Source organism: Carassius gibelio, chromosome A9 (assembly GCF_023724105.1).
Source record: "Carassius gibelio isolate Cgi1373 ecotype wild population from Czech Republic chromosome A9, carGib1.2-hapl.c, whole genome shotgun sequence".
Lineage (NCBI taxonomy): Eukaryota > Metazoa > Chordata > Actinopteri > Cypriniformes > Cyprinidae > Carassius > Carassius gibelio.
Window position 1 is genome coordinate 7,916,028 of NC_068379.1, and position 27,702 is coordinate 7,943,729.

General features: G+C 37.4%; 2 protein-coding genes across 3 annotated transcripts in view; both read left to right on the top strand.

Annotated features, from left to right (window-relative positions):
• LOC128019591 (cyclic AMP-dependent transcription factor ATF-2) overlaps positions 1 to 14,455 on the top strand; it is a 30,102-nt gene extending 15,647 nt beyond the window's left edge. Inside the window, exons 9-12 of the mRNA XM_052605659.1 lie at positions 1,214 to 1,381; positions 4,795 to 5,001; positions 7,620 to 7,725; positions 12,750 to 14,455. Of these exons, the coding sequence (XP_052461619.1) occupies positions 1,214 to 1,381; positions 4,795 to 5,001; positions 7,620 to 7,725; positions 12,750 to 12,976 (708 nt within the window). The 3' untranslated portion in view covers positions 12,977 to 14,455. The remainder of the gene's footprint in view (positions 1 to 1,213; positions 1,382 to 4,794; positions 5,002 to 7,619; positions 7,726 to 12,749) is intronic.
• A 3,933-nt stretch (positions 14,456 to 18,388) lies between these two features.
• Positions 18,389 to 27,702, top strand: part of LOC128019589 (N-chimaerin-like) — a 48,368-nt gene continuing 39,054 nt past the window's right edge. The window contains exons 1-5 of one of the 2 annotated variants that reach the window (XM_052605656.1): positions 18,390 to 18,750; positions 20,789 to 20,827; positions 21,082 to 21,137; positions 27,091 to 27,122; positions 27,270 to 27,383. In XM_052605656.1, the coding sequence (XP_052461616.1) occupies positions 18,732 to 18,750; positions 20,789 to 20,827; positions 21,082 to 21,137; positions 27,091 to 27,122; positions 27,270 to 27,383 (260 nt within the window). In that variant the 5' untranslated portion in view covers positions 18,390 to 18,731. Of the gene's footprint in view, positions 18,751 to 20,788; positions 20,828 to 21,081; positions 21,138 to 27,090; positions 27,123 to 27,269; positions 27,384 to 27,702 lie in introns of both variants that reach the window. The other variant, XM_052605657.1, reaches the window with a different exon arrangement.

Here is a 27,702-nt window from a genome sequence, read left to right on the forward strand (position 1 = left end):
ATAAAAAAATTAATAAAAACTATAATCGTATCTCATAAAATAACACTGCATAAAATGTATTAGAGGGTTAGACATTCATTTATCGATTTATTTACATTTTTGTTCAAATATTTACCGAAGTCGCTGTGTTTTTTTAAACTGGTTTTTTAAATATATTTTAGTAAAAAATAATTGTAAAAAAATAAATGTTTTATTTGTATTTTATTTTAAAAATAGTGTAAATATTTTTGCATAATATAAAATATAAAAGCTTCCACCCAAGCAACATTTATTCTTAACAAACATATATATATATATATATATATATATATATATATATATATATATATATATATATATATATATGTATGTATATATGTATGTATGTATGTATGTATGATTTTATAAAAATATAAAATTTTATATAATTTTAATATAATAATAAAAAAAAACTTTTACAGTTCTTTAAACGTTAGAGTACTAGAGACTATTCAGAGCAAGTGTTTAAATATCGATATAAATAATTGAACGTCAAAGAAATGCTGAAAGAATATTGAGAGATTTGTAAACTTGGTCAAACTCTGCTGTTATTATCGGGGGGTTGCTCATCATGAGGAGAAAAGCTCTTGGCGCTGGGATCTCTGTGCTACAGTATACCAGGGAAAGGCAGATTTCCCTGACAAGAGAAAATCACAGGTGTCTCCAGGGAATAGGGAATTAGCTACGACAGCTCTTACTCCTGTGGAAAAGCTCTGAGGGAAGCATCTGTTTAAAGCTGTGATGAATATGTTGTTTTAATCCTTGCCTCTGGTTTTCCGCAGAAGTTAATTATTCTAATCTTCAGTTCTAGCCTCTCTCTAATGTAGTTTAGCCTCCTGATCCCAGAGAGAGAGAGATAGCACCATGTTTTTCCACATTTCACTGCAGTTATGCTGGAACTATAGACAAAAATCCTGAAGAGAGGGAGATTTTATGGTTAAACGCTATGTAAATAGGCAGATTTTTGACTGTCGGCATAAAGTCTGTTGCATATTGCAACATTGCAGCTTATTGTGGCCAGAACCGCCCACTTAATAAGGAAGGGCCCTCTGACTGACATTTAACATGGCCAACCACAGTTCAGTGTTTTGAATGTGACATTCACGGTGGGTGAATGTGAAATAGGACTCAAATAAGCAGATAAAACAGTCGTATTCTTAAGGTGACAGTGTTGTGACCTGTCTCTCACCTGCAGAAGCTGAAGGCGGCCCTCAGTCAGCAGCTCCCTCAGGTAACCAACGGTGATGCAAGTGACATCCAGAGCAGCTCGGCCAGTGAGACTCCGCCCCCGGCCCCACCTCCAGCTGAGGAGCCCCGCCCACAGTCACTACAGCAGCCGGCTACATCCACGACAGAAACGCCTGTATGTACTGAGTGTGAACAGTGTTCTCCTGTAATAAATGTCTCTTGCAAATAATCCCAGAAGTAGTTAGGTATTATATAACTAACACCGAAAAAAAGGTTAACAAGTTATGTTAATTTTTATGTACATTTACATACTTTTAACATTTTAAATCTAACAGAAGTTAATGTATTTTGAGTCGGTATAAATTAACAATGAAGAATAGTTGGAAAGAGTTTTTGGTGCTTTTTAAATGTTTTTTCTTCCTTTGATCAAAAATGTAATATTGTCATTGGTTTTGAAACAACGAAAGACTGTTTAGGAGCTCACAAGGTTTGTCATAATGAAAAAAAAAAGGCAGACACAAGTACAAATTCAAATAGATATTAAACAAGAAGAAAGGAAATCCAGAAGGTAATATTAACAATGCTGTGATATACAAGTGCAATATCGTACTATAAGATATATTAAATGGTTTGTTTCAGACAGAGTACTTTGTGCAAATATACAATGTAGTTCTGAAAACAAGTGTGTGTGTGTGTGTTTATGTATGTGTATACATACATACATGCATTCAGACAGCAAATATAGCAGTAATTTGTATAAACATGTATAAAGACATTTATGTATGTAAAATTATTTAGTGCAAATATGCAGTGTGAGGTATTGCACTTGTAGTTCCTGAGAGACAGGTTTGATGCGCACTAGTCATTTGGGAGAGACAGGAGGAGGGTTTATGCATTCGACTGCCTGAGGGAAGAAGCTGTCTTTCAATCTGTTAGTCTTTGTTTTGATTGTTCTGTATCTCTTCCCAGAGGGCAGAGGGGAGAACAGGTGATGTCCAGGGTGAGTGGTGTCCATTATAATACAGCAGGCTTTCTTTCTAAGACGACCAGTGTGATTCTGTCAGATGCTGAACCTCCTCCTTGTAGGCAGACTCATTATTGTCCATAATCAGTCCTAGTATGGTCGAAACTTGACGATGGTGTTGGTAGAATGCATGGGGGAACAGTTGTGTGTGAAGTGCGAGTAGAGGAGCGGGCTGAGGACACACCCCTGTGGTGTGCCAGTGTTCAGGATGAGAGTGGATGAGGCGTGACCTGATACTCTGGGGTGTGTAATATAATTTAGTAAAAACAGTACATTTTGAAATACAGTGGGGAACATATTTATTTGATTCCCTGCTGATTTTATTTTGGACACTTACAAAGAAATGCAGGGTCTGTAATTTTTATGGTAGGTTTATTTTAACGTATAAAGACAGAATTACGTCGATCTACATAAGAACTACCTACGTCTTGTATTAATTTTTCTACAAATCCTATCAAACGTGCACAAACTGACAGTCACCACCTTAAGCTACTACTAAATATTGTAGAAACATAATTTTCTGGGAAGTTGCTTTGTAACGATTATTATTGTAAAATCGCTATACAAATAAACTTGAATTGAATTGAAAAAGAATACCAACAACAAAAAAAAACTTATTTAAAGGTTAGAAATTAATTTGCATTTCAGTGAATGAAATTAGTTTTTGATCCCCAAGCAAAACATGACTTAGTACTTGGTGCAGAAACCCTTGTTAACCCAAATACAGAGGTAAGACGTTTCTTGTAGTTGGTCACCAGGTTTGTACACATCTCAGGAGGGGTTTTGATCCACTCCTCTTTACAGATCCTCTCTAAATCCTTAAGGTTTCTTGGCTGGCGTTTGGCAACTCAAAGTTTCGGCTCCCTCCACAGATTTTCTATAGGATTGAGGTTTGGACACTGGTTAGGCCCCTTCAATGACCTTAATGTGCTTCTTCTTGAGACACTCCTTTGTTGTCTTGGTGGTATGTTTTCAGGAAGACCCATCCATGACCCATCTTTAGTGTCTGGCTGAGCAGAGGAGGTTCTTGTCCAAGATTTGACAGTACATGGCCCCTTAATGCGGTCCTGTACCCTTAGCAAACAGCCCCTAAGCATAATGTTTCCAGCTCCCTGCTTGACTTTAGGGACGTGTTCTTGGGGTCATAATCAGCATTTCTCTCCCTCCAAACACGGCGAGTCGAGTTAATGTCAAAGAGCTTTTTTTTTTGGTTTCATCTGACCACAGCACTTTCTCCCAAGCCTTCTCTGAATCATTTAGATGTTCTTTAAACAGGTCTGTACATGTGTCTTCTTGAGCATGGGGACCTTGCGGGCGCTGCAGGATTTCAGTCTATTGTGGTGTGTGTGTTACCAATGGTTTGCTTGGTGACTGTGGTCCTAACTGCCTTAAGATCATAAACAAGCTCCTCCGGTGTAGTTCTGGGTGGGTCTCTCATCTTTCTCATGGTCATTCTAACCACACGAGACGAGATCTTGCACAAAGCTCCAGACCGAGGCCAAATGATGCTTGTTTTTTATTTCTTCCATTTCTGAATAATCGCACCAACAGTTGTCTCCTCCTCACCAAGCGTCTTGCTGATGGTCTTGTAGCTCATTCCAGCCTTGTGCAGATCCACAGTTTTGTTCATGAAATCCTTTGACAGCTTTTAGGTCTTGTTCATGGTGGTGAGAGATGGTGAAATGAAAGATAACAGATTGTGTGGACAGATCTCTTATACACCTAACCAGCTGACATCAGGAGTAACTTCTTAAAGTGACAGCAGTAATCTGTGATCCACATGTAGAACTGAACCAATCTGTAGGAGACAGAATTCTTGCTGGTTGGTAGAGGATCAAATACTTATCTCACTCACTGGAATGCAAATCAGTTTCTAACCTTTATATAATATGTTTTTTTTTTTTTTTTTTTTGTTTTTTTATTCATATTCAATCTCTATATGTTAAAATAAGCCTACCATAAAAATGACAGACACTTACTTTCTTTGTAAGTGGGCAAACTTACAAAATTAGCAGAGAATCAAATACATATTTTCCCCACTGTATTATTACAGATGTAATATGAAATTGAATGATCCTTCAGAAACCATTCTAAAATGCTGATTTGCATGAATTAAATTTGAAAACAATTGTGCTACTTAATATTTTTGTAAAAACCATGATACTAAGTTTTTAATGAATAGAAAATGCATTTGAAATAAAAATCTATAATTTCATTGTCTTTTAAATGGAAGCGTGCATTTATAAATAATCATTAAGTTAGACTAATGAATGCTTTCAAAAGCAATAGTTTTTCTTTGGAAGATCATGATAGGTAATGCAGGTTAACAAATTCTACCTTATTGTGAAGTTTTACCAACAATTGCTTTGTCAGACATTTAAAAAATGTAAAAAATTATTAAGATTTTTAAAACATCTAATCAGACGCAACACACATTTTGTGGTCATGGAAATATTTATGGCTGATAAGTTTTCTGTCTTCGTTGGCCATTGTTGGGTGCAGCCCTTGATGTAATACTAGTCAAAGGTCTTAATTGATTTGTGTTTGGTTGTGTGTATGTGCAGGTGTCTCCTGCCCCTCCAGCCCAGCACACCTCCAGCACCGGTGGGCGGCGGCGGAGAACCACCAGCGAGGACCCAGACGAGAAGAGACGGAAGTTTCTGGAGAGAAACCGAGCCGCTGCGTCTCGCTGCAGGCAAAAGAGAAAAGTCTGGGTGCAGAATCTGGAGAAAAAAGCAGAAGACTTGAGCAGCATGAACGGACAGCTACAGGTGAACGGACAGCTCCACACACACACACACACATCAAACTGTCTTTGAGTGTGTTTGAGAGCCAGACAAAGATGGTGATGAAGTCATTAATGTAAATTAAGAAGTGTGTTTGCGTGACAGCCGCGGCGTGATTGTTGGAGTCTCCTGCATCGATATGGCCCTGTCAATAAAGACGTTTCCTCCAGATGTCATCGGCACACGAGCGTGTCGTCAGCTCTGTCTGAGCGTTTGTGAGCTGCCCTGGAACTCTCCCAGGGAAAGCCGTCTCTTTCTCAACCCACGTTTTGTAGCAGGCAATTAGGATCTGCCGCTGACAAGTTCGAAACAGTTCACCTAACCGTTGTCTCTGCTGATAACGGAGAGTGCGGCTCGGCGCCGGCACGTTCCAGACAATTTAATGAGATGTGCCACTGTTTATTTGCACGCTGTCTTTTTTATTTGTCCGTTTAAACAAAGCGCAATGGTTTCGGGAAGGGGTGGGGGAAGTGCGATTAATGTGTGGGTTATTTGAAGGAATAAACTAACATGAAACAGATGGAGAACTGAAGAAGGGTGTTGGGTGTATAAACGCAATGTTTTGCGAGCGTGACAGTATGTTTCTTCAGAGAGAAGGTGTTTAATGCGAGGGCATTTATCAGCGCTGATGGGCTGGTGTAATTGTCCCTCTCTCCCCCGTTGGCCCGGCTGATCAGAGCGTAGAGCTCTAATGATGCTCAATTACGTTAACATCATCCTTAACTGGCTTTTTAACGAGGTGTCAGGGTTTGCCGACCAGCGCACTCGAGCCAAACATCCCCCCTGTGCTGTCTTTATGGATGCAGCCGGTCTGTGAAAACATTAAACACTTTAATGGCCTGAACAGGCCTGATCTTACTGCTTCACCATCTCACTGAAAACAGCTCCTGGGACCGCTGAGATTCGTCTGATTTTAGACATTTTGTTGGATGTTTTTATTGGAAGGCACAAAGGGTGGACCATACCTGAAGCCATTTGTCAGTTTACATGCTCATAATAACATTAATGCATTCATAGTAAAATCCATGGTGGCAAAATTATATTTAACTTTCAGAGCATGTTGAATTGTTCTTCCTTTCTTTGTTTTTTTCTGATATCTACACATAGATAAATATTTCGGCCTATTAAAAGTTAATTAATGGCTTATTGAAGAATTGTTCTTCTGGGATGGAATAGAAGACATCTGTACCAAAGTGTACATTTTAAAAAGTCCTATCTATGTATACTACCATTCAAAATATTTTATGTTTATAAAATAATGTCTTACTCTTTGATCAGAAACACAGCTGAAACAGTAAAACTGTGAAATAGTATTACAATTTAAAATAACTATTTTGTATTTTAATTTGTAATAACATTTATTTCTGTGATGAAATAAAAAATGGAAAACCATGTTGCATTTTTTTGCAGTTATATTTTTATTGATACATTTAAAGTTAAAAATAACAGCTTTCATTAGTAATATGACATATGAAATATTTAATACATCCTCCCTGAATAAAATGATGTTTCTACTGAACGGCGGTGTAAATTTTGATATTTGTTCAGTCAGGGTTGTGGTCACTCTGTCAAGGTTAATTTTGTGATAACTTTTTGACTGCATGTTCCTGCTTATAACACTACTTCTCACCAGATGAATAAATCAGCATAAAACACTGATTTGAAATGACTTATTATATGAGAAGAAACATGTACAGAGAGTCGTGCGACTAGCACAGCTATGTAGGAAATCATTTTCCTGGATCAAAAGTCTAATGTGTCATTATAAAAACAATTCTGACCTCAGTTGAACAGACGAATTCCAGAAAGCTACGCTGATTATTATTTATTACAGTAAATATTGATCTATCAGCCATTTGCAAGAGTGTTCTGTAGATATCGGCATGGCATACCAGCCCTCCGCAAACATGCACGTCTTATTTTTGGATATTAAATATCAGTGCCCCTAAATCATACAAGTTATTTTCCAGAACCTAATAATAGTAAGCTGAGCTCTGAACATCATAAATTAATGGCTGAATATTGGAGTCTCGGCTGCATTTTGATGTGATGTGGACTAACGAAAGAAGAGAAGGAGGGAGGCACGCTGACTTTGTGGTCGTAATGGAAGATGGCAGTTTGTGGTGAACGCTGCCGTAGTGTTTTAACAGCTGTGTTTAAATCTGCAGACCGTACCAGCGCTGCCAAGATAAAACAGATGGATTGAAATAAACTGGCTCACGTTTAGACTGCTACATTAAATGCCACGGCCATGTTTCTGAGGAACACAGAACGCTTTTAAACCTGCGGCGTTGTGCTCTTTTTCCGCACTCGTTCAGCTCTCTGTAAATCTGTTGAAGTCACCTTTACTGACTGTTAAACAGCCTGTCTTTAGTGCATGCACAACTGCACAGCCCCATGGGAGTCCTAACGGCAGACGAGAGTAAATCTCAGCAGAATGGGCGACAGTGTTTCGCTGACGGAGGGGAGCGCTCTCTCTGTGTTTCTCTCTCCTGGGACTCTACCATTAAGCAGCTATACTTGTGTCCCGAAAAAGCTTAAATGAAGAAGAGCTAATGATTCTTTTCTGTTGATTCCTCATCGTCTTCTTCCTCTCTGTCCAGAATGAGGTGACTCTTCTGCGTAGCGAGGTGGCCCAGCTGAAGCAGCTCTTAGTGGCTCATAAAGACTGTCCCGTGACGCTCCTGCAGAAGAAATCAGGATACCCCCGTGAGTGACCTCAGTATACACACACACATCTGTCTGCTCCGTCACCAGACTCCAGTGCTCTCGATTTTAGATTTAGCGCTCATGAATCACAACAGCCATTAAATGTGTTTCTGATTGTATTGATATTTTTTTTTAAACGTCATGATTCTGTGTGTCAATATTTTCGAGTGACATATTTGACTGTACATCAAACTCTTATGGCTCATATAATGTGATATAGTAAAAATACAGAGCACCTACTGGAGAAGAAAAAGCACGATTTTTATTCAGAGGCAAAAATGTGCAGTTTGGTTCAGATGTTATTGTTTATATGACCAAGAAGTAAGATGAAATTCTAATAGCTTGTAATATAAATAATTGAGATCTTTGTAATAGTACAGCAGAGTATTTGCATAAGATGCACATAAATATCAGTTGTCACTCTATTTCTCCTAATAATACAGCATTTTATCAAGTTATTTAATGATCAAAGGTCTGTAGTTAAGTGTTCATCTTGAAATATTATTAACTATAAAAATGTTTAACAAGTTTACTTTCTAAAAATCAGTAAAGAGCAGTAAATGTAAATACACGTGTAGTGCAACTGTGCAAACTGATTTGTTCTTAATTTGTTGGTGCTTTTTCTATTTGCATGAGTTTTCTTAAGGTGCAGTGCGATGAGCTCTCTAGGCCACCATACTATTCCCAAACATACCTGATTGAGCTCATTAGTGGAGACCCCCAAGACCGGACATAGATGGCTAGGATAAAGGAGACATACACAATGTGTACTGTTGTTGTGTCTCCAAGAACAGGGTTGAGAAACACTGTCCCAGCTGGATACTTACTGGCCCAAGTCAAAAGAGCCTGAGATTTCATTCACAAGGCCAGAATCTCAATTGGCAATGAGTTTCTAAATTTTACTGTGTGTTCAAAACCAGATCTTATCTCGGTGAACGCTTTTCCTCTTCAAAATGGGCACACTTCTGTGGAGTGACTGCTCTGCCTAATGGGTTGTTAATGGGTGCTCTCTTTCCCAAATTTGTTGTGTTTGTTTATGCCAATAACAGATGAGTGTTATTCCTAATGATTTGGGTTTTTGATGAAATGGGAACTAGCCCTCCGTGTGACATAACACAGATTCATCTCGTCTTATTATAACCACAGAACGCTGAAGACTCATTTATTTGCACAACAGCGATGTTTGCTAACAAAATGATCCCCGCTGTATGTGGCGCTGTCCTCTTTAAGATGAGTGATAAAGATGCTTCAGAAACCTTCGACCATTACGCTTTAATGACACCTTGTGAGACGTGCAGATCTGCGGCTCGTCTGCCATATGCAGCTACTTCATATCAATTAGCTGTTGTCACAGGGACAGAGAAGCGGTTGTGGGAGCGAATGCATGTGCGTATCTGCCAGAAGCATTTCCATGACACTGAACCTTAACAGCTGCCCACGCTCTCTGCTGGTGTGTAAGCACTTTTTGAGCATAACTTTCAACGTTTGGGAATCACACCGTTTCTGATACGTAGCTGGCTCTGTCTGTGCTGCGTTTGGTTCATTTTGTAACCCAAGGCTGACTTGTATTGACAATGATTGCTTCCAAAATGAGTGCATTATAGCTGACAGCCTGACAGAAGTGCTGTTTGGCGACTGGGATGCGCCGCTGCAGCCGTGCAGTTCATTATGCATCGGCATTGTTAAGCAGCTTGACTGACAGGTCCCATGCATATTATGAGCGGGATGCTCGTCGGCTGAGATTGGGTTGTCAGGGAGCGGTTCATTTGGTGGGTCTTGTCGAGGTAGAGGAGGGTACGGAGATGATCGAAACCATTCCTCAATCCTGTTTATGCTGCCAATGTCACCCAGCACCGTGAGGGGTCATATATTAGTCACCTGTGCAAATGAGACTCGCAGGAGAGCGTCGTTCCGTCTTTGCCGGATTTGTAAACAACGGTAGTTTGTGCCACATTCATCGCAGGACGGAGAAGCTGCAGATGGTCATCACCTGTCAAAGAGCGGTCTTAATGCGGTGAAAAAGTGCAGACGTCTGTGCGGGTTTCATTCGGTCACCTGAGCGCTCCCGTCTTGTATGCTTCGTTACAGACTGTTAGGCCTGAAATATATGAGAATCGCATTTTTACCTGGTTGGGACAGGTGTAAAATATGGCCGACGTGGGTCTGCTTGGCAAAGCAGTTTCATTTGTGATTGCATAGTTAAGTAAAGTATGTTTTCTGGGCTTAATCTCTCTCGCCCTGGTAGCAGGTGGGTGGAAATTACCCAGGCTGCCCTGCAAACAGAGCAGGCCGTGCCTCCGTTTGGCATTGCACAAGCCCCATCTGCTCGCAGCGGAGATGATCCAAGAGAAGGTGTGCGGAGAGCGGTCTCCAGAGCATGCGATCCTGTGTATGATAATATATCACCCCCTTTCATGCTTAATATCATTAGGAGTAATTACAGATGCCTGAGCCGAAGAGAGGAGAAAACCTAGAACTGTTTTCTGAGCTCGACCTTACATGCATGGAGCAGCGAGGGTATTTGTAACCCAGTGTGTTGCAAGTGACCAGATCGGAGCCTGGTCAACTCAAAGACACCGGATCAGAAGCGCGCACACAATCAGATACCCTCGCATTAATTACCAAGTGCCATTTCAGCGGTATTTGCTTCATTAGCTATATTAATTATCATGGTAGTCTGCATTTCTGTGCAAGAGCAAGCCTTTTTTCATTCCCTTCCTCATCAGGAGCCAATTAATTCAATGCAACTGCAGAACAGCTGGTGGCATTTGGACCGCGCATCTCTGCCGCTCTCCTGTGTGTGTATCATTAAAATCAGGTGCAGTAATTATCTGTCGCTGCAGTAGCTGGCAGGAAAGAGAGGGAATCGTAGGGAGGGGTGCGAGAGTCTGGCCGCACGCTACAGCCTCTAATATACCCCGATGATGTTGGTTTAAAATGACATTGCAACTTTAATTAAAGGTTACAAAGCAAGCACAGGGATTAATAAAAGACAACGCATTGGACTGGGAAAGTCTTTAATCGCAATAATGCCAGCAACTCATCCACTGCGAGATAAATTAGATGTTTGCAGGGTCCGAATGAAGCTCGCTCCCTCGCGCCGTCGTCGCTCGTTAGCTCGGACCGTTAGCGCCTGACGGTAGATGTCAACACTGCAGCTCGAGAGTCATCAGTCACGTGCTGATTACGGCTCAGGTGAGGCTGAAACAAAGATGCCGCCATACTTTCAGAGGGCTTGTGAAGATCTTACGTTAAAGAGCTACAGATCCTAGACGACAAATTTCCTCATCACTAATTCACAATAAAAATATAATTGCGATAACTTAAACACTTAGTTTTAAAATGCTTGTTTCGTTTACTGTGTTGAGACATGCTGTAGAAGCATTTGGTCTCGTACTCTATTGGTTGCTTAGCCCTTTGTTGTCAGTGTGGGGAAAGTTAATTTTATAAGTAATGCATTACAATATTGCGTTACTCCCTAAAAACGTAACTAATTATGTTACTTAGTTACTTTTCATGGAAAGTAATGTGTTACGTTACTTTCACATAACTTTTTATAAACGAGCAAGGCTTGATTGTTTTGAGTATATGACATTCTTTTTATAGCAAATGTAAAAACCCTTTCACACCAAAAAGTTTAATGAATAAACCTCAGGCTGAAGGAAAAGTAAATTCACGTCTGTACAGTAGAACACACGAGAACAAGGTTCATCAATGTTCAGGAATAAAAAAAAAAACACTGAAGCACAATTGTTAGTTTATCTAAATTATTTTTTGCTTATTAGTATAGTTGAACTGAATCATAAAAGATCAGACCCAAAGATATTATAACGCATTTGTGTTTTAACATATTTAATTATTGCAGGTTTGCGTCATATTGATGAATTAATCCACATTCACATTTAGTCTAGAACTACATCATGTTCACACAAGCACACAACGCCTCTGTACTCCGATTTCTTCCAATATGAGGACAGGAAACCTGTCATTAATAAATGGGAAGACAAAGTAACTGGTTTTACTTTTTTTTTTGAAAAAGTAACTCAGATATTTTCTTGTAAATATAAAGTAATGCATTACTTTACTAGTGATCTGATTATGTAACTCCCCTTACTTGTAATATGTTACCCCCAACACTGTTTGTTGTGATAAACAGTAAAGTGTTTAAGCGCTAGCTTAAAAAAGACAGTGTAAAGAAATACTCTTTGAGAGAAGCAGTCAATCAGCAGAAGTTAAAGGATTTGGGTTTTAGGTCAGGATTGACAGGTTTTCACAAGAAAACCTACACAATCACTACTCAAAACGAGCTCAACCGTGTTTCGAGGGGGTCCCCAGTTAAAATCACGTTACGGAGCACAGCTCTGATTGGTTGATTTCTTACCGGGAGCGATGGAGTTTCTGCAAATGGCAATAGGACCACTGGGAGGAGCCAGAGGAGCTTGATTTTTTTCACAGATTATCTGTCTCATATTCTACTGTCAGGACATAATGACAGGTTTAATAAATATGTAAAAAAATATTTTTTTTTACAAAAGTTCCCTACAGCACCTTTAAAAGCAATTATTAAATGATGAATATCATGTTATTGGAGTCGCTTCAGCAATGTTAAAGTAGCCCAATTCGGTTTGGCAACACTGTTAACCATGTTAAGATGTGCTGAAAGTTGCGTTTTATATTTAAAATATAATTCTTTTTTTTTTCTTTTTTTCTTTTTATTGTATTATTTATCAAATAAGTACAGCCTCAGAGTTTTCTTTATGACTTCTGGTTTATTCATCACACTGGAAGATCAATTCCAGCACCCATTGCACTGCTCTGATCGAGTACTGAACATTTGGACATTATATACTCGGTCATCTGGGTATTTCACGAACACAGAACATTTATTTACGCTGCACTGTATACATACAGTCTACATATGTTTTTACTGTGTAATTTATTTTATGTGTTGTTTTTTTTCCAGTGATTTAACCAACAGTACTTAAGCCATCTATTAAAACAAAAGACTGCGATGTGTGTTTCAGAGCTGGAGAAGGAGGACAGCGGTGGGGAGATGTCTGTTCCCAGCAGCCCACAGAACGAGGCCATCCAGCACAGCTCCATCAGCACATCCAACGGCGTCAGCTCCTCCACAGCAGCCCTCGGCTCCGGCCCCGCTCCGGGTCCCGCTGCAGACCCCAGCACAGAAGAGGAAGACGACTCGCACATGGGCGGGGCTTCTTCCTCTCACACCCAGTCTTCAGGAAGCTGATCCGGCCTCTGATTGGTCACATTGATTCCTGACAGACATGTTGAAATGAGAGGGATGCGAGATGTTCCCAGGAACACTCCGGTCTCGTCTCCCCTCTGTTTCCATTTGAGCTGTTTTCAATCCAGCGCGTTGAGAACAGCAGTCGGGGAAGGCACTCGGGAGGTTATGCGGGAAAGTGTACTGATTGTTTTATGGTTTTTGTATTTGTGGTGTATTTATTGAGTTGAGGAAGGATCCAGACGATGTGTCCGGATGAGAGGATACGGACTTATCAGAGGCTTGAAGATGAAGGAATTGGCCACTTTATAATTTATTTGCCTTTTATATTTTGCACATTAAGGGAGTGAAAGGTTTTTGTGTGTTTGTGCGATCATTGTTTGACACAAGCCGCTCCAGCTGATTTTAGGAGTAGCGTTAAAACAAATCTGATCTGAAATCGTGAGGTGGTGTTGTGTGAATGTTTCATGTGGTTCCTGGCATGTTTAAGGAAGGTTTCTTTTCTGACATGAATGATTGTTGATTGGGAAGTGATTGTATTCACCATGCTATTTATTTGTTGCAGGTTATTGAAATCACAATAACACATCTCTCTTACAAGTTATTTACAGTGAAGTTTTAGGTGAAGTAGACTTGCCCTGGACTTATTCTGAATGCTTATTTTATAAGTGTTTTTTCCCACTTACTTGCAAAGTGGCTGACTTTGTATTTGTGCTCTTAGAAACAATGAGAAAAGTTCCTTAGTTAATTCGCTTCGGTTGTCTTTCTGATTACAGTGTAATTAAGGAAGCATTGTAAATGCCATTCTGATGAAATCATTGTATGTGATCTCTACTGGTACTATGTTTGTCTTAGGATCATTACGAAAAAAAAAAAAAAAAAACTTTTAAATAAGGCTTTTTCTAGCCAACCTGTGAAACCGTCTTCAGCAATTCTGTCTTTAGCATAAAACTCCACAAAACTGAAAAGAAACTGGAGCTGCTCTTTCAAAGCAAACAATAAAGCAACAATAAACTGGAGCTTTAAAAGCAAACGATGACGGATATAAAACTTAAGTTCTACTATGAAGTTACACTTAGGGATGATTACTGAGTAAGAAAAATAGATGAAGTCTTTCGTTATCATCCTCTTCTCTCTTTAAGATCTATTGGCTTACTACTGTGTAGTTCTACAAGACTTTGCTGCATTTCGTTCTGCTCTTAAATCGACTTGATTTTGGTTTCAAAGGTGAATTTGTCTGACTCTGTGCTTTACCTGCATGACTGAATTCTCTAAGAGAAGTGTTTCCACCAAACATCTCAGCACTCTTAGACCTTCAGCCTGGAAATGGCAGCTTTACAACCAGGGTTTTGTTCTTATTTAACCTGGTCCACTTTGGACAAAGGGTGTGATAATTATTGTGTTGGCGGTCAACTTGTAGCTTGTGAAAGTTATGTATAAATTAAATTAAAGTTGTAATAAATCTTTTAATTGCTATTTAAAGCGTCTGTAGGGTTTGTCATTGAGTGAACCCGGTTTTCCTCCATTGTCTTGTATTTGTCTTATTTGAATGATATTTTGCTTTGTAAACTCTGCCATCTTCTGGAGAATTCAACTCTACATTTTGTCACAGCCTTGCATAAACATTTGGAAATACTGTTTTAGCTGTTTATTCGCTGGTACTTTTTTGTGAAAAACTGTGTTATCTATTGGGGAAATGAATATCATCCCTGTGATCATCACGATACCTAATCTGAAGGGAAGCCTGGTTTCCTCATTCTTCAAAATACTCTAAATAAGAAGAAAACAATCATAAGATGCACACAACAGGTGTTAAAACAGAAAGTTGCCCTACTCCTCAATCAAACTTACCTTAACAACAATGCTGACAAGATATTAACAATAAATTTGCTTAAACAAATTTACTTAGCATACTTACAGTGTAAGCACCAGCCAATATACAGTGATTTATTAGCAATTAGCATGTACTGAAGTTGGCTTGGTAAACCGCTTTACTAGAAACTAATGCATTAATGACTAAAAATACATATTTCATGTCTTAACTTTGTTTTAAAAGTAAGTTAGCTTTTATTAGATTCGTTGCTCTATCATGTGGCAGTGTAATTTTCTAATAATTTATTCTAAGTGTGTTCGCCTGTATGTTTCCAGACGTTTTTATGAAATGCGATTTAAAAATACAAAAACGTTAATTAGTGTTACAAGATTTAATATAATAGAATTGGTGTAGTTTATATAAAGTGGTTAAGAAGCAAGGTGATTTGTGAACTGAATCGTTTAAAGGAACCGATTCAGATGAACGATTCGTCGAGTCAGTCGTACTCAGGAGGAGTGCTGCTGCTCCCCCTGCTGTTTGATCGCTGTATAGTTTTATAAACAGCCCCTCTGACTGTGTTCTCTTATTGCTCATTCATCATCTTGTTTTTTCTGGGTTTTTTTTTTTTTTTTTTTTTTTTTTTTTTTTTTTAACCAGCTGTGAACTTTAGCCTGACGAGATTGAGATGGACTAAACAGAGTGTGAATGTACTGACCTTTCGGTGTTTCTGGATGAGAGCATCTTCAGTTTGATGAGACTCCCAGCTTTCCAGTCATGGCTACACGGGTCAAAGTGAGGGCCAGATGCATAAACATCACCAAGGGGAGTTCAGAATGAGACTTGAGAGCTAGTTTGACTAACCAGCAGTTAACTAAGTGTTTATCGATTCAGATTCAAATTAGATCAATCTATGTTTTTATGTGACTGACTTTAAAAAAATATGAAAAATATAAGGTGTCTTAACTTTTAAGACTAATCTAAGCATGCAAATGGTTTTAGCCGAGCAGTACCTTTATATTTAGCACATTATTATCTCTAATTTAGGGGAATCAAGTATTATTAACACACTAGCTGAAACTGCATTGTGTGTTGTAATGGCAGTTATGAGATATATTTCCTCAGTTGTGATTTCAAATTATTGACATCTCTTAGTAATTAGACTGTTTTTTTTTTATTGACAAGCAAATTAAATATATCATCATGGTCTTTAACATACTTCATGAACAAGCAATTTCCAAAAGAAGAAACCTATCTTTAGGCCAAAATAACCATTGCTTCATCTTATGGCACGCCATGCACGTCTTTTTATTCTCGTCGTATTCAAAAAAAGGATATTTACTTTCCTTCAACAGCAGGAAATGAGAGCTGAACAATAAATAGTGTAGTGTGAGGGGCTGATGTCCTGTGAGTGTAAGCGCTGCTATTGTGTGAGCTTCCTGTCAGTGTACACACTTCATCTTCTGTCAGTTCAGGCCATCGGGGAACATACTGGAGAATTAAACAATGCAAGGTACAAGCTTAAGCAGAGCTTCAATGGTGCTTATTTATGTCTAGAAAGCATCGTTTTCTAAAAAAGCATCAAATTCTTACAAAATTACCAACTTGCACTGTATGTAAATAGTTACATTTCTCACAAGGCTGAGTTTGGAGAATATAAAACACAAAATAAGTTATATTTAACACACGTGCAGACTGAAATGAATCTGATAAGATTTAGATATATAGATATTTACACACACACACCCACACACGTATGTGACCCTGGACCAGTCTTACATGTCAATTTTTCAAAATTGAGAAGTATACATCCTCTGAAAGCTATTTAATATCAATATTTGAAAAATCTGGAATCTGAGGATGCAAAAAAATCTAAATACTGAGAAAATCATCTTTAAAGTTGTCCAAATGAATTCTTAGCAATGCATATTACTAATCAAAAATTAAGTTTTGATATATTAACAGTAGGACATTTACTAAATATCTTCATGGAACATCATCTTTACTTAATAATATCCTACTGATTTTTGGCATACAAGAAACATTGATAATTTCGACCCATACAATGTTTTTTTGGTTGTTGCTAAAATTGTACCCCAGCGACATAAGACTGGTTTCGTGCTCCAGGGTCACACACAAACACTCATATACATACATATATATACACACATACATATTTGGTCACCGCAGGCTGCATGTAATTTAATGTGAGTTACACAAAAGTTACCTTTTCAATCATTTTAGTGGATCAGAAACATACAGTAGAACCAGTGAAGACCCATTCAAGAAATAAATGACTGGAGTGATGATAATTCATAAAGAGACTTCACTGAATGATCGTACTGAATCTGTCAAATTTTCATTACTTTTAGTGATGGAATATTTTAAACACTAATAATGTAGACTACACATATATTACAATGATTTTACTGATTTCACAGTTTTCCACAAGGATACGTTGTAATATAACGTTTACTTCAGTTGTTTTGGAGTCAATCTATATCAGATAATGAACACACACACACAGATGAACTGCACAGTTTGGGCTCAGATAATGTACATTTGATTCTCTGTAGGCCAATAAATGAGAGGGGATTTCTGGCTACTATATAATCAAAATGGGTTTTATAAATGAATCAAAATCAGAATCAAATCCATGTTTGTGAATTGGATTTGAACCCGAAGTCTGCATGGATACCACATTACATCACCCAAGATCTTCCTTGAAAATACATTTCAACAGTATTTAAAGCTGTTAGTGAATATATGGCCTAGTGTGTATTCTCTCTCTACAGAACTATTAAAGACCCCACAAGGTTTTCATTAGTAATTACACTTAGGAGGAGCTTCTTCAATCATCAGGCTCCTAAACTCAAACTCAGTCTCTTAACCTGTACATGACTTCACTTAATTATCAGTAAGATACTGAATAAACTGACACTGACACTGCACTACATTTTTATTTATTTACTATTGCTACTATTAGTATTACTATTGCTGCTGTGTAAATACCCTGTACATCCTGTTTCACATTCTCCCCTTGTACATTCCTGCTCATCTTAATATGTATTAAGTCTACAGTATACTGTCCTGCACATTTAATTTTTTAAGCTTTTATTTTATTCTTTTTTATCTTACTTTTCCCATATATTTTTTATTTATTTATTTTTTATATATAGTTTTCTTGTGTTTGTATTCTTTAATAATTCTTTAGTAATACAACTGTGACGAATAACAATCTTGAATCTAGAATCTTGAAACGTTGCGGTGACAATAATGTGATCTGAGTTGATAATGCAAAGGAAGATCGGCAATGAAAAACTTATTTAAACAATTCATTTATGAATTCTTAAAAGCAACAAAAAAAAAAAACTCTGTTCAACATGTAATACTGTAACGCATTTGAACAGAGTAAAAAGCTTGCATTTATACACGCACGTCACGTGAACGTGAATTCTATACACCTGAAGTCTTAGACGTGTCTCAGCATCATCTCGTCACACTGAGGAGGTTTCCAAGGTAACGCGCCGCGAGGAGGCTGCAGTCCCTGAGGAAGAGCGCGCGCGCGGTGTGTGTGTGTGTGTGTGTGTGAGTGTGATCGGGTCATGTGGTCTCACAAGATGGCGACTTCAGTACTGGGATGTGAAGAGTGAATCCGAGCTTCAGAGCTGCAGCAAACACACACACACACACACACACACACACACCCGGGCACGCGCGCGCGCGCTCGGAACAGAGACCGGTCCGGTTCTCCCGCGGTCTGCGCTGCGCTCATTGCTCAGCTGTTGCTCTCGGACTCGGTGGATGAAAGTTTAGCTCGGCAACATCGCTTATGCGGGATTCCCACAGTGGACAGTTCATAAACCTTCTCCTCCAGAATACAAGGTTGTTCGTCATAATTCCGGACTGGTTCTCGGATGTTAGTCCAGACCTGCATCACTGTCTGCGATGGCCCTCCATGTGTTCGGTGAGTCCAGATCTGAGTTCTGTTTGTGGGAGACGCGCATCAGATCTCAGACAGAGAGATGCTGATCAGGGTTTTTATGACAAACTCACTTCCAGTGCGGGTTCACACTGAGATCATGTGCTCAAAATAACTTAGACTTCATCCACAGCTTTGTCGTGGTACTGATACTACAAAAGGCAAACGGGTTTTATCAACATTTTGATCGTTCTTCTATCAAAATAGTACCTTTTGATGCTTCTGTATTTAATATGCATGTTGTTTATGAGCTCATATTAATTAGGCGAATATGCATATAAGAATAATGTCACACTGGAATAAAAATGCTGAAAGACTTCTGATGAAGCGCATCTACACTTTCAGTTATAATCTTGAAACCTGACTAAGGAGCTCGTGGATGTGTCTTGTCATCTAAACGCATATATACATATATATATATATCATCACATGACTGTGCCTGAGCTCAGTAAGCCTCAAACACTTGTTGAAGTTATGAAGAAGACATATGTTTGCTCTTATCTCTGGATGAGGAAGCAGCCATTTTCTATGAATATGTTGTGCTGAATCATACTCAGATTATCAGAAGTATAATGTGTCTGACTGTAGAAGATATCTCTGAATGTTTGGTGTGAAACTCTTGTCTATCACTGTGTTACACAGCCAGACTCGCACTGTTGTGTTCTTCAGATGAATATATCCAAACGCTTTTCAAGTGCCTATTGTGATGAACATAATTGGGTTTTTTATTTTCTGTTTTGTAAGTTTGTGTGAAAGGAAGAGGAAGCTGTCTTTCCTCCGAGAGAGTGAGAGTGAGTTCTCTCTCTCTCTCTCTCTCTCTCTCTCTCTCTCTGCCCCCCCCCCCTCTCTCTCTCTCCCTGTCATCCTCTCTCTCTCTCTCTCTCTCTCTCTTTGTCTGTCTATCCATCTCTCTGTCCGACTGTCTGTCTCTGTCTCTCTGTCTGTCTGTCTATCTTTATTACTGTCTGTCTGTCTGTCTGTCTGTCTGTCTATCTATCTATCTATCTATCTATCTATCATTCTGTCTGTCTATATCGATAGATAGGTAGATGGATAGATATGCAAAAAAAAAAGCATAGTAAACCGTTCAATAGAACACTCATTTCAGTGGTGTTACTGAGTGAATTTGTTGGGGAAAAATGTTCAATTAAAAGCAAAATGAGTGTTCATTATGTTACATTCAAAAGTTTGGAGTAATTCTTTAATTATTATTATTATTTTATTATTATTATTATTATTATTATTATTATTATTATTATTATTTTATTCACCAAGGCTGCATTTACTTGATCAAAAAAATTGAAATATTACTGTAATTTAAAATAATAAACATTTTGTTTTTATCATTATTTGAATAATGTAGTTTATTCCTCTGATCAAAGCTGAATTTTCAGCATAGGTGTCTTCAGTGTCACCTGATTCTTCAGAAATCATAATAATATGCTAATTTGATGCTGTAAATTCAGTTTTGATCACAATAATTCATTTTTAAAATATATATAAAAATAGAAAACAGTTATTTAAAATTGCACACAAAAATAATCATATTGTTACTGTTTTTACTGTATATCTTTATAATAAAATGCTTGATTAATATTGTATTTAGTTAATCTGTGACTTGGATTGTAAAGCAAAAGGAATGGAACAGCAATGATCATAACCGTAATAAAAGAAATGTATAAAATATAAGAAATCTTCAGTAAAAATAATGAAGAAAACCCTGCAGATCCTAATGTTTCCCAGCAGGTGGCAGTCTCACATAGACAATACATGGACATGTGTTTGTGAGGCTCATGTGGAGTATACTGCTGATGTTTACTCGGGCTTGAAATAATTAATATATCAAGTTAAGGTCAAGTTGCTGAAATATTAATATTATTGCAGGCATCGTTAGGGAATTCAGTTTTCTTCTTTTTGTAGTACATGCACAGACTTTTTCAAAAATACATGTTTAATTTTCATCCATTTGACTTGCATTGTATTTATTTATTTATTTCGTCTCTTCGTCTCTTCTTCCTCTCAGATAATGATGAGTACAGACCGCCTGTATGGAAATCCTACTGTAAGTTTACTTTTTAATACACCAACATAAGTGTTATATAAAAGTATTTATTGTAAGAGCTAGTTTGCAGGAACATTTCACAGTTGAACGTTATTCTTCTAGAGCAGTGAATGATTGTATCTGAACAGTACAACAAATTAAGTTATTTCACTTTTTTTAAGGAATCATATATAATACAGAAATATGCATTTAGATATCGCATGATAATTCAGATGTATTGCTTCTGAAACGCGTGTGGTGTTATGTTGTAATAGTGTACGAGCTCCAGCAGGAGGCGCCACATCCTCGCAGAGTCACCTGCGTATCTGAGGTGAGTCAACGGGGCTGAACACTGTTGTGCTTTTGAGATTTGTGACGTACAAATGTCTTCAAAAAGACACAAACATGACTTTTCCAAAAAGACAAAAACTTGAAAAACAAAAACGTGAATTGGAACAAACCCATGACTCCTACTAAAACTTTTATCAACAGCTTCCTCATGTAAATGAAACGTAGCTCGAGGGGCACTCCATTGAAAGTGCATAGGTGGCGCTAGATGAACATTCATTAGGAAGTCTGACAGTCAATATCAGCTGCTGTTTGCTAGATTATTTGACGATAATATCAGGGATTTGTAATATGCTAGGGATCATATGCAAATCATAATTAAAGATATATTTCCCTCAGAAAAAAAAAAAAAGCTGTTAATCTAGTCACCCTCAGTACATGACTTTTTCTTCTTCAGCAGAACAGTAAAGTTAACAGTAATTTTTAAATGGAGCTATTGTCCTTTGCGATTCATAAAATGTCAGTGACTTAACGTTTTTGACAATTAAAAAAAAAAGCATATCAAGGAACAAAAAATGAATGCTTGTGGTTCCTGGCAATATTTTTAGGTCTTATGAAGCGAAATTATTGCTCTGTGGAAGAAACTGAACATTATTTGCAGCATTATTACCATGGTTTGAGCTAAAGCTCTTCTTGATTTATTTTATACATTAATTTAATAAATTATTTTTTTTTCCTTAATATATATATATATATATATATATATATATATATATATATATATATATATATATATATATATATATATATATATAGGCAGCACAACAAATAATGTGATGGTTTTATTTATTTATTTATTTCATTTATTTATTTATTTCTAAAGACATTTTTTGTGACTATTTTCCTGACCAACACATTTATCCCAGCAAAAATGTATTTAAATTTTTTTTAAACAAAAAGAAAGAAATAAACAATAAGAGCCTTAAATAGGCCTATTTTATGACTTATTTATTTGACAATGTGACATTAAATGATTTTATTTTATTTTTTAAACACATTATAGGCAACACAACAAATACTGTGGTGGTTTATTTATGTTTAAAGAAAATGAAACCTATTATAGGACTTTTTTGTGACATTGTGGCAGTATTTTCCTGGCAAACACATGTATCCAATTATTATTATATTTAAATCAGCATAAATTATAAGTAGCACAACAAAAACCATGATGATACAATTCAATGACTGGTTGATTGGTTTGGTTTGTTGCTTGCAGGGATGAAAACAGCATGTGTTTTATTTTGCTTTTTGGTGGTGAAAGAAAAAGAATATGTACTTAATTGTCATGAAAAAAAAACTTTAAAAAGTATAAAATAGGCTTAATTTTCTTTAAGGAAATGCAGTTCCTTATATGTTCCTTCCAGTTTTGTGCTGAAATAGCAGCTGGATGATGATAAGGAACATGTTCGTTTAAAAGACACAGACGCTGGCGTCTGTGGAGGGAGCTTTAATAAGATGTTGATCTGCTGACGGTGGGACGGGGGTCTCCTGCTGTTAGCACGATTCAGCAGGTATTTTAGTCCCAGACATGGACCCCATTCCCCCCTCGCCCCGCCCCGCCCCAGCCGTATTAATTAACGGTGGATTAACATTAACCAGATGCACTCTGCTCCTCATGTTTATCTCAAGGGCTTCTTGAGGATTGGTTCTGGAGCGTTTCTTGCTCTGGGCTGCTTCTGTAAAGAGCAGGTGAAGGGTTTAACCCTGTCTAATCCCCTTCAAAAGACCCCGCAAATGTTTTCAGCATTCAGAGCATGCAAATCATTGACCAGAGTCCTCGAACACACACACACACACACACTCACTGTGTGTGTGTGTGTGTGGTGTCTTTCTGCTGATCTGTTTTGTAGTGCACTGCAGAGATTTCTGTTCATTATGACTAAAGCCAGGAGCAATGCTACACCCACACACACAGACACACACACACACACACACACCTGAAATGATAGGAGTTACATCTGATATTTATCAAGAATGTGTTCATGTGTGAAGGAAAACCCAGCGTTCATTCCCCGAATGTTAAGAGTCTTATGTAACTCTCTTTCAGGGGAGGATCACAGTATGTTTATCCTTAGATATTCTGTATCCTTAGAAAATTATTCTGGATTATTTTGGGTAAGAAATGCACACTACACTTAGTGTTAGTTCACTCCAAAATAAAATTTACACACCCTCATGTCGATCCAGTGGCCTTAAAATGGCCTTAAATATATATATTTATATATTTAATGTTAATCTTTTTATTCAGGAAGGATGCATTAAGTTGATTAAAATTTAAGAGTACATACCAGAAATGTATATTTAAAATAAATGCTGTTCTTCCGAACATCCTATTCATCAAAGAATCTTGAGGGGGAAAAAAGAAAGTGTTTTCAACTCTGATTTTAAGAAATATTCAATTCAGTATATCAGAATGATTTCTGAAGGATCATGTGACATTAAAGACTGGATTAATGATGCTGAAAATACAGCTTTGATCACAGCATATTAGATATATATAACAATAGCAGGATCTTTACTGTAACTTCACATGGACATATATTTCCTTTTGAAAAATGAAGTCTATTTATAATAACAAGAACTGATGAATTGTGCGCATAATGGGCAGGAACATTAATTCTAGTAAATGGGGCCAATTTTGATGTCCTGTTTTTCCTGATTTCCAGAATAGGAGAGAACCAATGTAATGAAATTAACTTTATAAATGAGGTGAGAAATTGGGTGAAAACGTGTGAAACAATTGGCTCATTTATCTGATGTCACCTGCTCACTGCTGATATTAGCATTTAAGGATGCTGATAGAGAAAACCAAGACTGAAATCAGACGCTCTCATTCTTCATACAGCAAATAGTGCACACTCAGCACACACACACACATACACACACACACACACACGGGCCCTTTGACTGTTAAACTCTGGCTTTCAGTGATTGATTAGCTCTCTAGTGTTGCTGATTCCCATCATTAGCTAGTTTTATTACCCTGTCGCTCATTTCACCTACAACTCACACACACGGCATTAACACTCAACACTTTCTGCCTTTTCCATCAGGTAACAATGTTATTCCATCCCACATCCCATTTCCCCAGAAACAGTCATCTATTCACTGACTGACACTTCTCATTGTCTGGGTGTTGTGTTTCATTACAGTGTAAAGCTGCATCGGTTGGTTTATTCCTCCTGGGTGTGTATATTTGTAGCTGTATAAATCTGGATTTGTGTAGCACCTTTCGTTTTTCTCATTGTTAAAGTTCTCCGATGTGTTTTAGTCTGAATCCCTGTGGTAAACCTGCAAACACACAGCACTGATCCTCTGCCCTGTGTCTGTGTGTGTGTGTGTGTGTTTCCTGTATGAACGTGGGGGAAGGGAAGCGAGGATGAGGACGCTTTGTGAATTCAGTGCTGCTGGATCTCTGTGAGCTCAAGGTTAATCATTCAAGAGAGTGTTGTGGAGTGTGTTATGCTCATTTATTTGAGTGTTGGCTTTATGCTGCTGATTGGCGTATCAAGGGTTAAATGTGACCAAAGGACACTTAAAGAAAATGTATTCAGGTGGGGGTTTTAGTTAGTTGTTTTTTTATAATGTCAATATTTTGGTTGTATGCTGTTTTTTTTGTTTGTTTGTTTTTTGGTGCCGAAAAGCTTAAATGAAAAATAAAATCCGTAAAAAAAAATCTACACATTTTACAGGTAAAAAATAAATAAAATGTAATGTTAATATACCAAATTACTAAAATCAGTTTCTATAGCATACTGATAACCATAAAAACACATATGGTTAAGAGAAAGGAAAATTATGAATCAGAGTTCATCACAGCTTTTCCATAAAGTGAGGAGGTAAAAACTAATATATAAAGTGCACACAGTGCAATTCACACAAACACAAAACACAAAACACATCATATTAACACACACACGAGACTAAAATAATGCAATAAATAATTCTGGGAATGTCAGTTTGCTTTTTTCACACTGAAAATGTAAAGAAGGCTTGTTCCTTTTCACTTCCAAAAACTGTGCATTTAACAGTATTTTACTGTAAAATAACATGAAATGTCCCAATAGGTCTGTAACAGTTTTCCACCGTTTATAATAAGGGAAGATACTGACCAATGAACAGGTTTTTACAATATTATTTTTACAGTCGTATACCGTTAAAATCACGGTTTAGAGTAAAGTGTCCTGATGTATTTCACAGTAATTAGCAAAAATGCATATGCTGAATGTGATTGAAAAAAGAATGCATATTGATTAAAAAAAAATATATAATCTGTATAATCTATAATATATTTCTTTAGTTCTAAATGAATCTAAATCAAATCCAGATTAGCAGCATTTATTACAGGGCTCTCTGGGATACTTGTTATTGGTTGGCCAGCTGGCATTCTGTCAAATAGTTTTTGTTTTGTTGCATATTAAAATGTTCATGTCTGTTTGTCAGCGAGGGATTTGTAGATGCAGTAATTCATTTAGATTCGACAGATGAACTCTCACCCTGAGAACTGGGTCAGAAGGTCTCCAGTAGCATGTTGTTGGTGGGATTTTCATTATTTGATTTAATAATTATTGTTATCCAGTGTATTATTAAAAAGATATTCATTATTAACGCACAGGCCATCTGAGAATGCATAGTCTATTTCTATTATGACATCCCATTAAATACAAATAAAGGTCTATATATAATTCATAGAATAAGTTTTGACTGGAGTAACTGATTTGACTGTGCTTTATTCAATAATTTAATTAAACTGTCAAAAGTGCATAAATTTGCATAGAATATTGGATTACTCTTTTACATCATTGGCACCTTTTCCATAGACATAAATTATTAAAAATGATATCAGATGTATTTTACATATTCTGCCAAAGCAGCTGGGATGAGATTACCCATGAGGGCTTTTGTCCCAGGAAGGGGTCATCACACCCCATAGTGGAGCGAGATGGCCTTTATGATGATTTTCACAGTACTTGTCCCAAGATTAGCCTATATATGTTCACTTCTATTAAAGAGATACTCCACCCCAAAATGAAAATTGTGTCATTAATCACTTTACCCTCATGTTGTTCCAAACCTGTAAAAGCTTTGTTCGTCTTCAGAACACAATTTAAGATATTTTGGATGAAAACCGTGAGGCTTGTGACTGTCCCATAGACTGCCAGGTAAATGACATGGTCAAGGTCCAGAAAAGTATGAAAATATGTTTTTAAGCAAAGAAAACTAAAATATATTGTGAAATGAAGAGACACAGAGGAGACTGTTGACAAAGGATTTGTTGAATAAAGTAATTATTTTTGTTTTCTTCGCTTAAAAACAGTATTCTCGTCGCTTCATAACATTACGGTTGAAACACTGATGGCAGATGGACTATTCTGACGATGTCTTTCATACTTTCCTGGACCTTGACCGTGTAAATTACTTGGCAGTCAATGGGACAGTCACAAGCCTCACGGTTTTCATCCAAAATATCTTAAATTGTGTTCTGAAGACGAACTAAGCTTTTGCAGGTTTTGAACGAAATGGGGGTAAGTGATAAATGACACAATTTTCATTTGGTGGTGGAGTATCCCTTTTAATTATATAAATTATTATTGATGTATATCATCCTGTACATCCGTTAACTATGTTCCAGTTTAACAGTAAATGCACACTGCTCAAGATTGCCGTCTTCTCTATATTCCTCTTTTGCAGTTTGTCACCAATAACCCATTAGTTTTGATAGTTTTATGTCCCTCATGAAACTCATCATCATTTTGTGATAAAATAATTAAACTCTAGTCAACATTATATTTATGTGTTTATTAAAGTGTGATGACGACACATTACTTCACATCAGTTTAGTTTCTTAAATCAGTCTCTAATAGCACTGTATATGTTCCCCAGTGATATGTGTGCTCCTGAACTTTTTTTGTAATGATCTCTCTATGGAGTTTCAGGTGGAGAATCGGCCGAAGTACTATGGACGAGAGTGAGTTTCATTACACTCCTTACAGACCCAGTTCAGATTCTGCTGGTGTGGACTGACATGAATCCCCAGTGTTTAAATAAGCTAATTCAGGATTCAGACCTAATTCGGTCTTATTAATATTCCTTCTCTGATTGGTTTCTTGTGAAGGTATCATGGGATGATCTCCAGAGAGGAAACCGACCAACTGCTCAGTGTGGCTGAAGGAAGTTATCTGATCCGAGAAAGCCAGAGACAGCCGGGCACGTACACGCTAGCTCTACGGTACATGAACCTACGCCTTTGACCTTTGACCTGTTAATGTCCAGACTCCCCTTCTTCTTCAAGATGTTATGACTCTGACTTAAAGAAACTGAATATCAACATGCAAAAACATTTAAGCAAGCATGTTAACATTAACAGTAACATTATGGTAAAAATGTGTTAAAATATGACAAAACACGTTTTCTGTTTGTTAAACTATGTGTTAAAATGCTAGTACATCTTAACATTGGGTTAAAACATGCTAGAAAAATTTTAGCAATGTGTTAAAACATTATATAAACATCCTAGCTACATGCTGAATTATGCTGGCAGTGTTAAA